Genomic DNA, 13,079 nt, shown 5'->3' with positions numbered 1-13,079 from the left:
TCCCCCTTTTAGACTGTGAGCCCACTGTTGGGTAGGGACTGTCTCTATATGTTGCCAACTTGGACTTCCCAAGCGCTTAGTACAGTGCTCTGCACACAGTAAGTGCTCAATAAATACGATTGATTGATTGATTGATTAGGCTGCACTGCTTCTGTCTTTGGCCCCCTAACAATTTTAAATCTCGTGCAAGAGTAGCCAGGCTGCTTCCCGCCCCCTAGACTCTAAGCCCCCGTGAGACAGGGACCGTGTCCGACCTGATTATCCTGTATTTACCCCACCGCTTTTACAGAGCTCCCCACACAGTGAGCTCTCAACAAATATAATAATAATAAGAATAATTAAAAAGTGGAGCCCTTAGACTCTTGGAAATTCAAGTTGTCCAACTGTCGGCCATTGGAAGAACGGGTCTAAACATCAACAAAGGTAGGCATTTTCACAGAGCTTGGGAAAAGCCCCGGAGCAATCAGAGCCTGGCGGACACCCCCGAGAGTGGGGCACTATGCCCCCTGAGATCAGCCTGCTGTTCCAGAATTTGGAATCCTCAAGCTCATCAATCAGTTGTATTTATTGAGCACTTACTGTGTGCACAGCACTGGACTAAGCGCTTGGGAAGTACAAGTTGGCAACACGTAGAGACGGTCCCTACCCAACGGTGGGCACATAGTCATCATTGATTGATTTATATATATACTATATATACTATATACTATATATATATATATATATATGTATATATATATATAGTATGGCTTTGGAGTCAGAGGTCATGGGTTCAAATCCTGGCTCCGCCACTTGTCAGCTGGGTGACTGTGGGCAAGTCGCTTCCCTGGGCCTCAGTTCCCTCATCTGAAAAATGAGGATGAAGACTGTGAGCCCCACGTGGGACAACCTGATCACCTTGTATCCCCCACTTAGAACAGTGCTTTGCACATAGTAAGCGCTTAATAAATGCCATCATCATCATCACCCCATCTGCCACTTGACTTTGGGGGCTCGGCCTCCCCTCAAGGCCAGACGGTGGCTCGCCAGACCCTCCCGGCTGAACCGCAATGGGGGGGTTGATGCAGCTCTCAATGAAAGACCCCCGTGGCCCCACCCCAGGTCATTCTGGCAAATCACGAGGGCCCGTGAGGGGACTGGCTTCAAAATGAAATCCTTTCTGGGTGAGACCTGTAATGCTGGAGGACTCCAAAAAAAAAAATAAAAATGAATGAACGTTTTATCAACACAAATGTCATCAGCACCGAAAAACAAACAGCGTCCCACCCACCCTACTCCTTTACAAGGCATTCAATCAATAAAACGAGAGCGGCTCTCTGTCAGATTTATTGGCCAGTTTCAAACCGCACACCTCTTCTACCAGCAAGAAGCAGGAGGGGTCACAGCTCTACCTTTCCCTTCCAACTGTGTACAGTCGCAATTTTTTTTTTCCCCAGCCCTACAATGCTTCATTGTTTGAGGTAGGCCTTGTGAGAAGCCTTGTTTGTTTTGCCTCTTATCTTATCGGCTTCAGGGCTACAATGGGCCAGGTGTACTCACCATTTTACCATCAGGTGAGAGGAGATTGTGGCTGGGGTCCAGGCCTGCTGGAGAAACTTGCTGTAAAACCGACTGGCTGGTCACCATGGAAGTGTTGCCGTGGTGACTGATTGTCGAGGAGGAAGTGACTTCATTGTTTCCCTGCTGGCTGTATCGGACTCCTGAAAGACAGCGCAAACCCGGTACAAATCATCAGCATCAGCATCCGCACACTCGCTCCCCGATTCGGAGACCATCTCCCATCGCGCTGTCAGATGCGCAGCGTGGCGCAGTGGAGAGAGCACGGGAGGCAGAAGGACCTGGGTTCGAATCCCGACTGGGCCACGTGTCTGCTCTGTGACCTTCACTTCACTTCCCTGGGCCTCAGTTCCCTCATCTGTAAAATGGAGATTTGCGTGTGAGCCCCATGTGGGACGGAGATTGTGTCCAACTTGAATAACCTGCATCTATCCCAATGCTTGGCACATCTGCGCTTAACAAATACCATAAATATTAATATAATGATGATGATAGTAACAATAATAATAATGATAAATAGCTGTGTCCCGGTTGATTCTACTGCTTGCCAGGTCTGCCTCCTTCAGCCAGGGCTTAAGGTTTGAAAGTTGACCTCTGGCGTGACCTTCTCTCCCTGTCTGCTTTGCTGGTGGTTGACGCAGATCATGTCGTTTTTAAGCATTTGATCGGTATTTGACACCGGAGAGGCAGCGTGGCTCAGGGGAAATAACACAGGCCTGGGAGACAGAGGACCTGGGTTCTAATCCCTGCTCCTCCCCTTATCCTCCGTACGATGGTGGGAAAGTCGCTCGACTTCTCGGTGCCTCAGTTTCCTCATTTGTAAAATGAGGTTGAAATGCCTGTCCTCCCTCCTACTTAGACACTGAGTCCCACGTGGGACAGGGATCTGGTTTCATCTGGTCATCTTGTACCTGTTCCTGCTCTCCGAATGCTGTCTGGCACACTGCAAGGCTCAACAAATACCACAGTGATTATTAATATTCTTCAAAGGGAGGCGTGATCAATTTTCTTTAGGGTCCCTCACACTAGTGCAGAAAGGTGAGCTAATATTCCAGTCCCTGAGGAATTTAAGACAGGGAAAGTGAAATACACTCAGTTCTCTAATAACTTATGCTGTGGGCAAGTCACTTAACTTCTCGGAGCGTCAGTTACCTCATCTGTAAAATGGGGATGATGACTGTGAGCCCCACGCGGGACAACCTGATCACCTTGTATCCCCCCAGCGCTTAGAACAGTGCTTTGCACATAGTAAGTGCTTAACAAATGCCATTATTATTATTATTGACAGAACATTTCCCCCTCCTCCCTCGACGCCGCTACCTAGTGACTTACCCAGCCAGGTCCTGGAGAATTCTCCATCGGCAATGTACTTCCCAAGTGCTTAGTACAGTGCTCTGCACACCGTAAGCGCTCAATAAATACGATTGAATGAATGAATGAATGTGGGCAGGGAACATTCCTACCAAGTCTGTTCTATTGTACTCTCCCGTGTGCTTAGTGCAGTGCTCTGCACACAATAAGCACTCAATAAATACCACTGATTGATCGCCAAAGTTTTTATTGAGTGGTGGTGTTTATTAAGCGCTATGTGGACTAAGCACAGGGGAATCAGATCAGACACAGTCTCGGTCCCTCATCGGGCTCACTGTCTAAATAGGAGGGAGAACAGCTGTTGAATCCTGACTTTACAGATGAGGAAACTGAGGCCCGAAGACGTTAAGCAACTTGCCTGAGGTAGCATGGTATATAAGTGGCGGAGTCGAGACTGGAACCCGGGTGTTCGGACTCCAATGCCCATGCTCTTTGGCTGATCTTGCATTAAGAAAAACACCCTCTGCCATTCATCTTGCCTTAACCACACATATGTGTACCCCCATTTCTTACCCTAAACTGACAGCTGTTGGAGGGCAAGGATCGTATCTATCATCTCTGTTGTCCTTCCCGAAGGACAAAAGAGTTGGTATGGTGTTCTACACACAGTAAGCGCTCAACAAATACTCCTGCTGGATTCTGCAGCCACATATGGTTCTACCCAGACAGACGTGCGTCGGGGGAATAATAACAGCAACAATTGTGGTATTTGTTAAGCGCCTACTACGTGCCAAGCACTGTACTAAATGCTGTAGTAGCTGACAGGTGAGACCCAGTTGTCTTCTGATTTTCCATGGTCTGGGAGAATTGAGGGTACCTCCAGCGTGGCTCAGTGGAAAGAGCACGGGCTTTGGAGTCAGAGGTCATGAGTTCAAATCCCAGCTCCACCAATTATCAGCTGTGTGACTTTGGGCAAGTCACTCAGTTCCCTCGTCTTTAAAATGGGGATTAAGACTGTGAACCCCGCCATGGGACAACCTGATCACCTTGTAACCTCCCCAGCACTTAGAACAGTGCTTTGCACATAGTAAGCGCTTAATAAATGCCATTATTATTTATTACTTAGAATTGCAGCTTCCGGCTCCAGGCTAGAGCGGAGCCCCACTGCTTCTGTGGCTGAGTTCAAGATGAAGGGTGGGAAGGAAATCCCATTTCTTGGTGTGGGGGTGGGGAGAGAGTCACAGGGATCAGTTCATTAACTCCCTGGATGCGGGGAAAGGCTCAGTGATAATAATAATGACTGTGGTATTTGTTAAGCACTTACTATGTGACAGGCACTGTTCAAGGTGGCGGGGTGGATACAAGAAAATCGGGTTGGACACATCCCCTGTCCCACATGGGGTTCACAATCTAAACCCCCATTCTACAGATGAGGGAACTGAGGCTAAGAGAAGTGACTTGCCCAAGGTCACACAGCAGACAAGTGGCAGAGCCAGGATTAGAACCTGTGACCTTCTCACACTCAGTCAGGCCTGTACTCTATTACGCCATGCTGCTTCCCTACTCCCTCTCCAATCTACACTGTCTATGCACTTGGCTCTTTAAACACTTAATATAAGCATTTTAAAAATACCACCAATATTGTTATTCAGGGAAACGAGTTGAGGAAGGTCTCCGGGAGGAGATGTGATTTTTAAAAGCCTTTGAAGGTGGGGAGAGTTGTGTTCTGCCAGATATTCATTCATTCATTTTTAGACTGTGAGCCCTCTGTTGGGTAGGGACTGTCTCTATATGTTGCCAATTTGTACTTCCCAAGCGCTTAGTACAGTGCTCTGCACATAGTAAGCGCTCAATAAATACGATTGATGATGATGATGATGATTCAGCCGTATTTATTGAGCGCTTACTCTGCGCAGAGCACTAGACTAAGCATCTGGGAAAGTACGACACAACAAAAACCAGTGACATTCCCAGATATGAAGGGGGAAGGAATTCCGGGGCAGACGAAGGATGTGGGAGAGGGGTCAGTGAGGAGATACATGAGATCAACATATAGTAAGTAGGTTGGTTACAGAGGAGTGAAGTGTGGGCTGGTTTGTAGGAGGAAAACAGCAAAAAATCAGCAAAAAATGCCACAACTTCTACTGCTATTAATACTGTAACTGCTCAGACCACAAGGAAGAAAGACGAATCTTGATCCATTTACAACTTTCCCTCTCTCTGTAGGGAATGATCATAATAATAATAATAATAATGATAATAATAAAAGTGTTTTGGTATGTATTTACTATGTACCAAGCACTGCACTAAGCGCTGGGGAAGATACAAGATAATCAGGTCCCACATGGGATTCACAGCCTAAGTAGGAGGGAGAGCAGGTATCAAGTCCTCATTTTTCAGCTGAGGGGACTGGGGGACAGAGAAGTGAAGTGACTTGCTTAAAGTTTCACAGCACGCAAGTGGCCAAGCCGGGATTAGAACCCATGTCCTCTGAATCCCAAGCCCGGGGTCTTTCCACTAGGCCTCGCTACTTCTCGAGCTAAACCTAGAGTAGTTTCCACAGAGAAAGAAATAACTTGGACTGGCTGGAGATCTAGGTGTCTGGTGCATTTCATTTACACTCATAATACCAAGACGGTAGCAGGGTCTGGCCTAAAGCCACAAGGCCAGTGAGGTCCCAAGGCTAGCACAAGTTCAGAGTCAGTCGGGCGATCGTATTTATTGAGCACTTACTGCATGTAGAAGTTAATCCCTTCTAATTGCAGAAGTTAATGCAGCAGGAGTTAATCCCTGGCTCAGTGGAAAAAGCACGAGCTTGGGAGCCAGAGGTCATGGGTTCAAATTCCGGCTCCTCCAATTGTCAACTGTGTGACTTTGGGCAAGTCACTTAACTTCTCTGTGCCTCAGTTACCTCATCTGTAAAATGGGGATTAAGATTGTGAGCCCCACATGGGAAAACCTGATCACCTTGTATTCTCCCAGCACTTAGAACAGTGCTTTGCACATAGCAAGTGCTTAACAAATACCAAACTTATTATTATTATTATTATTATTATTATTGTTATTATGTAGAGCACTATATTAAGCACTTGGGAGGGGACGATACAGCAATAGATAGACACATTCCCTGCCCATGACGAGTTTAGAGGCAGGGAGACAGACATTAATATAAAGTTACAGGTATGAACATAAGTGCTCTGGGGCTAGGAGAAGGGGAAGAACAAAGGGAGCGAGTCAGGGTGACGCAGAAGAGAGTGGGAGAAGAGGAAGGGGGTGGCTTAGTCAGGGAGGGCCTCCTGGAGGAGATGTGCCTTCAATAAGGCTTTGAAGGGAGGGGAGAGTAATTGTCCGTTGGATTTGAGGAGGGAGGGAGGTCGTTCCAGGCCAGAGGCAGGAAAGTGGGCCAGGGGTCAGGGGTGAGACAGGCGAGATCGAGGCGCAATGAGAAGGTTGCAGAAGGAGAGAAGCGAGGTGAGGTAGGAGGGGCAAGGTGATGGACTGCTTTAAAGCCAATGGTGAGGAGTTTTTGTTTGATGCAGAGGTGGATAGGCAACCACTGGAGTTTTTTGAGGAGCAGGGTGACCTGTCCGGTCACCTGTCAATGAGCTCCACTTATAGGAGTAGTTGAAGTCAAGGCCTTATATTTGCCTTCCTGATGAGGCTTCTGGAGCAAGAACGAGGAGAGGTGGGGCAAAAGGACAGATAATGCAGGGAGCCATAGTTATCAATCTCTGCATATCATTTGATAATCAAAGCACGCAAGCAATGTCGCCTAATGGAAAGAGCCCGGGCCTGGGAATCAGAGGATCTGGGTTCTAATCCCTGCTCTGCAGCCTGTCTGCTGCGTGACCTTGAACAAACTGCTTAACTTCTCCGCGCCTAACACTTTCCTCATCTGCAAAACAAGGGTGAAATGCCAGTTCTACCCTCCCCTTTTGACTGTGAGTCCTATGAGGCACAGGGACCAAGTCCGATCTTATTATCTTGTACCTACCTCGGTGCTGAGTACAGTGCTTGGCTCATAGTAAGCGCTTCCCAAATTCTATCATTACTTCCCTTAAACTCCCTTCCCCCGGCACTCCGGCCTTCCTGCAGTCTCCCTCTTATTCTTCCTGATCCCCTTCCTCCAGATCAGCATCTTAACTCCGCCACCCTCCAGGAATTCTACTGAACATGTGCAGTGAGCAACAGCTTGGCTTTTGGGCTGCAAATCAATCAATCAATCGTATTTATTGAGCGCTTACTGTGTGCAGAGCACTGTACTAAGCGCTTGCGAAGTCCAAGTTGGCAACACAGAGAGACGGTCCCTACCCAACAGTGGGCTCAAATGCTTGTGCATCCTGAGTCTGACCAGATTCTCTTCTCGTGTCTATCCCGGTATCTAATACAGTGCTTGGCACATAGCAAGCGCTTATTATGCATGAGGCACCGGGCCTCGGTCCTTAAGCGGGAAGAGCGGAAAACAACCCAATCAGTCAGTCGTATTTAATGAGCGCTTACTGTGTACAAAGCACTATACTAAGTGCTGGGAAGAGTACGATAGAGCAATCAACAAACACATTCCCTGCCCACAACGAGCTTACGGTCTACAGAGGGAAAATTTTAATAGAAATAAATAAATTACGGGTATGTACGTAAGTGCCGAGAGGCTGGGACGGGGGATGAATAAAGGGAGCAAGTCAGACGAACGAGTCACTGAGTTCCAGGTAGACCCGTGGCAGATGGAGTTGCTGCTTGGCATCTTGCCACACCAATTTGTACTTCCCAAGCGCTTAGTACAGTGCTCTGCACACAGTAAGCGCTCAATAAATACGATTGATTGACTGATTGATTGCCACCCCTGGCTCCGGCCCCTCAGAGGAGACCCTCCCCCTATTCTTTCTCCTTCCCCGGCCCACCACCCAGGGCTTTGCAGAAAGCAAGACCATCCCCTCTAGTCCGGCACATTTCCACCCTCCCGCCCCAACCCCGACTGCATCATCGATTCAGTGTCAAGTTAAACGTGATGACTCGATATGACCTATTGAATTTGGCTTCAGGAAGAGGGCCTGCCCTCCGATGATCTAACTTGGGTCATAGGGAGGCCTCTCACCTGCAGGCGACGGAATCATTTATTTTCAAATAATTAACCAAGCCTGCTCACGGGAAACAAAGACTTTTTGATGAGGCGAGAGTGGCCCGGGAGCCATTTGTTAGGATCGAGGCAGGGTGATCTAATGGGTAGAGCCCTGACTCTATTAATCAGGGGTTCAGGGTGTTGGACACCCTCCTGCGCCGGGTACATCCTCGGAGATTTGGGACAGATTTGGCAAACCTCCTCCAAGAGGCCTTCCCTGACTAAACCGTCCTTTCCTCTTCTCCCACTCCCTTCCGCATCGCCCTAAATTACTCCCTTCATTTATCACCTCTCCCAGCCCCACAGCACTTATATATATACCTGTCATTTATTTACTTCTATTAATGTCTGCCTCCCCCTCTAGACTGTAAGCTCGTTGTGGACAGGGAATGTGTCTGTTTATTGTTCTGTTGTACTCTTTGAAACACTCAGGAATAATAAATGTGGACAGGGAATGTGTCTGTTTATTGTTCTGCTGTACTCTTTGAAGCACGCAGGAATAATAAATGTGGTATTTGTTCAGCACTTCCTATGTGCCAGACACTGTACTAAGCACTGGGATGGACACAAGCAGATGGGGTTGGACACAGCCCCTGTCCTTCATGGGGCTCAATCAATCAATCAATCGTATTTATTGAGCGCTTACTGTGTGCAGAGCACTGTACTAAGCACTTGGGAAGTACAAGTTGGCAACATATAGAGACAGTCCCTACCCAACAGTGGGCTCACAGTCTAAAAGGGGGAGACAGAGAACAAAACCAAACATACTAACAAAATAAAATAAATAGAACAGATATGTACAAGCAAAATAAATAGAGTAATAAATATCTACAAACATATATACATATATACAGGTGCTGTGGGGAAGGGAAGGAGGTAAGATGGGGGGGATGGCTCACAGTCTCCATCCCCATTTTACAGATGAGGCAACTGAAGCCCAGAGAAGTGAAACGACTTGTCCAAGGTCACACAGCCAACAAGCGACGGAGCTAGGATTAGAACCCATGACCTGAATCCCAGGCCCGTGCTCTGTCCACTATACCATGCTGCTTAGTGCTCTGCACACAGTAAATGCTCAAAAAATACGATCGACTGACTGAGGGGTTTCTGAGCTTGTTTCTCCCCGGGCATAAATGGGGTTGACGTTCCATTGTCTGTCCCCATCATGATGGGGAAGGGCCAAGGCCGCTTCAAGGGCGAGTTTAATCAGGATGGAGAGCGGCTGAAGGGGAAGGAGTGAGACAGACTCCCCATTCGGCACTTACCTCTCACGTCCCACCTCGAAGTTTCCCTCTCAAGCACTTTGCCGAGGGGATACGGGACCTTAAAGGGTCTTGCATCCTACGGACTCAAGTCGACCTTTCTAGGGTCGATGCGAGGACGCAAACACAGACAGCAGGTGCAGGGGCCCTCTATAACAGCATGTTGACGTTAAGCTTCGGGGCGGAAAGTGGCTGTGGAAATCCAGTAAATGAGAATCTGGCAGTGTGTGACTCCTGGCCCGGGTTGGGTCACAATAACAATAAGGGTGGTATCTGTTAAGCGCTTACTCTGTGCCATGCACTGTGCTAAGTGTGGGGTAGATAAAATACAACTCGACGGGATCCAGTCTCTATCCCACATGAAGTTCCCAAACAAAGAGTGGGGGAGAATAGGGATTTTATCCCCATTTTACAGATGAGCTAAGTGGGGCACAGAGATGTTAAGTGACTTGCCTAAGGTCAAACAGCAGACAGGTGGCACAGCCGGGATTCGCAACCAGATCCCCTGACTCCCAAAGCCTGTGCTCTTGGAACTAGGCTTTGCGTTTCCCTGAGAACCACAGGGGCTGAAGTTTCTCCTGGTTTTCAAAACTGGGGTGACTGGTCAGCTGGCTTTACATAGGGCAGTCCAGTTTTCCTGTCCTGTCCCCTGCCCCAGCTTGGCTCAGTGGAAAGAGCCCGGGCTTTGGAGTCAGAGGTCATGGGTTCAAATCCTACTCCACCAACAGTCAGCTGTGTGACTCTGGGCAAGTCACTTAACATAGCTCTCTTCCTCCCTTCAAGGCCCTACTGAGAGCTCACCTCCTCCAGGAGGCCTTCCCAGACTGAGCCCCTTCCTTCCTCTCCCCCTCATCCCCCTCTCCATCCCCCCATCCTGCCTCCTTCCCTTCCCCACAGCACCTGTATATATGTATATATGTTTGTACATATTTATTACTCTATTTATTTATTTTACTTGTACATATCTATTCTATTTTATTTTGTTAGTATGTTTGGCTTTGTTCTGTCTCCCCCTCTAAGACTGTGAGCCCACTGTTGGGTAGGGACTGTCTCTATATGTTGCCAACTTGTACTTCCCAAGCGCTTAGTACAGTGCTCTGCACACAGTAAGCGCTCAATAAATACGATTGATTAACTTCTCTGTGCCTCAGTTACCTCATCTGTAAAATGGGGATTAAAACTGTAAGCCCCCGTGGGACAACCTGATCACCTTGTAACTTCTCCAGCACTTAGAACAGTGCTTTGCACATAGTCAGCGCTTAACAAATACCATTATTATTATTATTTAATGTGTCTGATTTTTAAATTTTCATTGCTGAACCCCCCTCTGCCATGATTCCTGTCACTTATGTCTAATTCCCACCAGTATATTCTTTCCTGGAGCTTAGTACACTGCTCTGTACACAGTAAGTGCTTTCTCCCTTCAAAGCCCTACTGAGAGCTCACCTCCTCCAGGAGGCCTTCCCACACTGAGCCCGCTCCTCCCTCTCCCCCCTCCATCCCCCCGCCTTACCTCCTTCCCCTCCCCACAGCACCTGTATATATGTATATATGTTTGTACAGATTTATTACTCTATTTATTTTACTTGTACATATTTATCCTATTTATTTTATTTTGTTAATATGTTTTGTTTTGTTCTTCTAGACTGTGAGCCTGCTGTTGGGTAGGGACCGTCTCTATATGTTGCCAACTTGGACTTCCCAAGCGCTTAGTACAGTGCTCTGCACACAGTACGCACTCAATAAATACGATTGAATGAATGAATGAATGAAAATATGATCACTACTAATTCTACAGCTCGGATGCGGTGTCAGACTTCACAATGGGAGGGGAACACAGAGCCTCCTCTCCCCGACACGCACCCTAGGATTGTGCAAAATTGGCAATCATCATCATCAATCGTATTGAGCGCTTACTATGTGCAGAGCACTGTACTAAGTGCTTGGGAAGTACAAATCATCGACCATGAATTCTCACTTGCGGCGTCGTCCCAATGTGCTGGGTGCCTAGCACAATGTGGGTGATGTCATGTAGGTCTCCTTGTCCCGGTCCACGGGAAAACACCTACTGGCCACCCCTTCCAGAACGGGAAAGCCCTAGAAGGAAGGAGTTGGAATGGGATAAGGAGGCCTGGTTGGGTTAGCTTATCCCTGGGGATCGCCTCTCAAAGCCCTTCTCTGCATCCCCCGTCGGCAGTCACAACTCCCTGAAGCCATGAATCAATCTCCAAGTTCCTAGTGACAGTCCCTATGGTCACAGATATCATCATCATCATCATCAATCATATTTATTGAGCGCTTACTGTGTGCAGAGCACTGTACTAAGCGCTTGGGAAGTACAAGTTGGCAACATATAGAAACAGTCCCTACCCAACAGCGGGCTCACAGTCTAAAAGGGGGAGACAGAGAACAAAACCAAACATACTAACAAAATAAAATAAATAGAATAGATATGTACAAGTGAAATAAATAGAGTAACAAATATGTACAAACATATATACATATATACAGGTGCTGTGGGGAAGGGAAGGAGGTAAGATATCATCGACATGTCACATCCTCCACCGACCTCAAGGGATGCTGGGAATGATAATAATGGTATTTGTTAAGTGCTTACTATGTGCCCGGCACTGTACTAAGCACTGGGGTAGATATACAGTAATCAAATTACACACAGTCCCCTTCCCACACTGGGCTCGCAGTTTAATACCCATTTTACAGATGAGGTCACTGAGGCACAAAGAAGTGCAGTGTGGCTCAGTGGAAAGAGCCCATGCTTGGGAGTCAGAGGTCATGGGTTCGAATCCTGGCTCCGCCACATGCCTGCTGTGTGACCTTGGGCAAGTCACTTAACTTCTCTGAGCCTGTTACCTCATCTGTAAAATGGGGATGAAGACTGTGCGCCCCACGTGGGACAACCTGATCACCTTGTATCCCCCTCAGCGCTTAGAACAGTGCTTCGCACATAGTAAGTGCTTAACAAATGCCGTCATTATTATTATTATCAAGTGAATTGCCCAAGGTCACACAGAAGACAAGTGGCAGACCGGGATTATAACCCATGACCTTCTAACTCCTAGGCCCATGCTCTATCTACTAGGCCATCCCAATAGCAACAAGCTGGTGAAATCAATCAATCAATCGTATTTATTGAGCGCTTACTGTGTGCAGAGCACTGTACTAAGCGCTTGGGAAGTCCAAGTTGGCAACATATAGAGACAGTCCCTACCCAACAGTGGGCTCACAGTCTAAAAAGGGGAGGCCAAACAATTCCAAAGAACCAAGTGTCTTCTGGTTCCTCGCTGGGTGCCAAACCCACTCTGCCACTTGTCTTCTGTGTGACCTTGGGCAAATCACTTCACTTCTCCGTGCCTCAGTTCCCTCATCTGTAAAATGGGGATTAAGACTGTGAGCCCCATATGGGACAGGGATTGTGTCCAACCCAATTACTTTTATCTACCCCAGTGCCTAGAACATTGTCTGGCACATAGTAACAAATGTCATTAATATATATATCATTAAAAAAAACAACACAAAACCGGGCCGGACATGAGAGGTAGATGTGACGAGGGTGACTGTGCCCTAAAATAGTCATGCCACCCAACTGGCCCATCAAAGAGCATCATGTTTCAGTGGAAAGAGCACGGGCTTGGGAGTCAGAGGTTGCGGGTTCTAATCCTGGTTCTGCCACTTGCCAACTGCGTGACTTGGGGCCATGAGAAGCAGCATGGCTCAGTAGGAAAGAGCCCGGGCTTTGGAGTCAGAGGTCATGGGTTCAAATCCCGCTCCACCAATTGTCAGCTGTGTGACTTTGGGCAAGTCACTTCACTTCT

At 47.6% G+C, this 13,079-nt stretch overlaps 1 protein-coding gene across 2 annotated transcripts in view; it reads right to left on the bottom strand.

The window, feature by feature from the left end:
- HNF1B (HNF1 homeobox B) overlaps positions 1-13,079 on the bottom strand; it is a 90,803-nt gene that overhangs the window by 37,763 nt on the left and 39,961 nt on the right. For both annotated transcript variants that reach the window (XM_038759773.1, XM_038759774.1), the window contains exon 5: positions 1,540-1,700. In XM_038759773.1, coding sequence (XP_038615701.1) covers positions 1,540-1,700 — 161 coding nt within the window. The remainder of the gene's footprint in view (positions 1-1,539; positions 1,701-13,079) is intronic.

Source organism: Tachyglossus aculeatus, chromosome 17, assembly GCF_015852505.1.
Source record: "Tachyglossus aculeatus isolate mTacAcu1 chromosome 17, mTacAcu1.pri, whole genome shotgun sequence".
In the NCBI taxonomy this organism is placed as follows: Eukaryota; Metazoa; Chordata; class Mammalia; order Monotremata; family Tachyglossidae; genus Tachyglossus; species Tachyglossus aculeatus.
The sequence above is the reverse complement of the archived record's forward strand: the minus strand, read 5'-3'. Positions and strand labels throughout refer to the sequence as shown.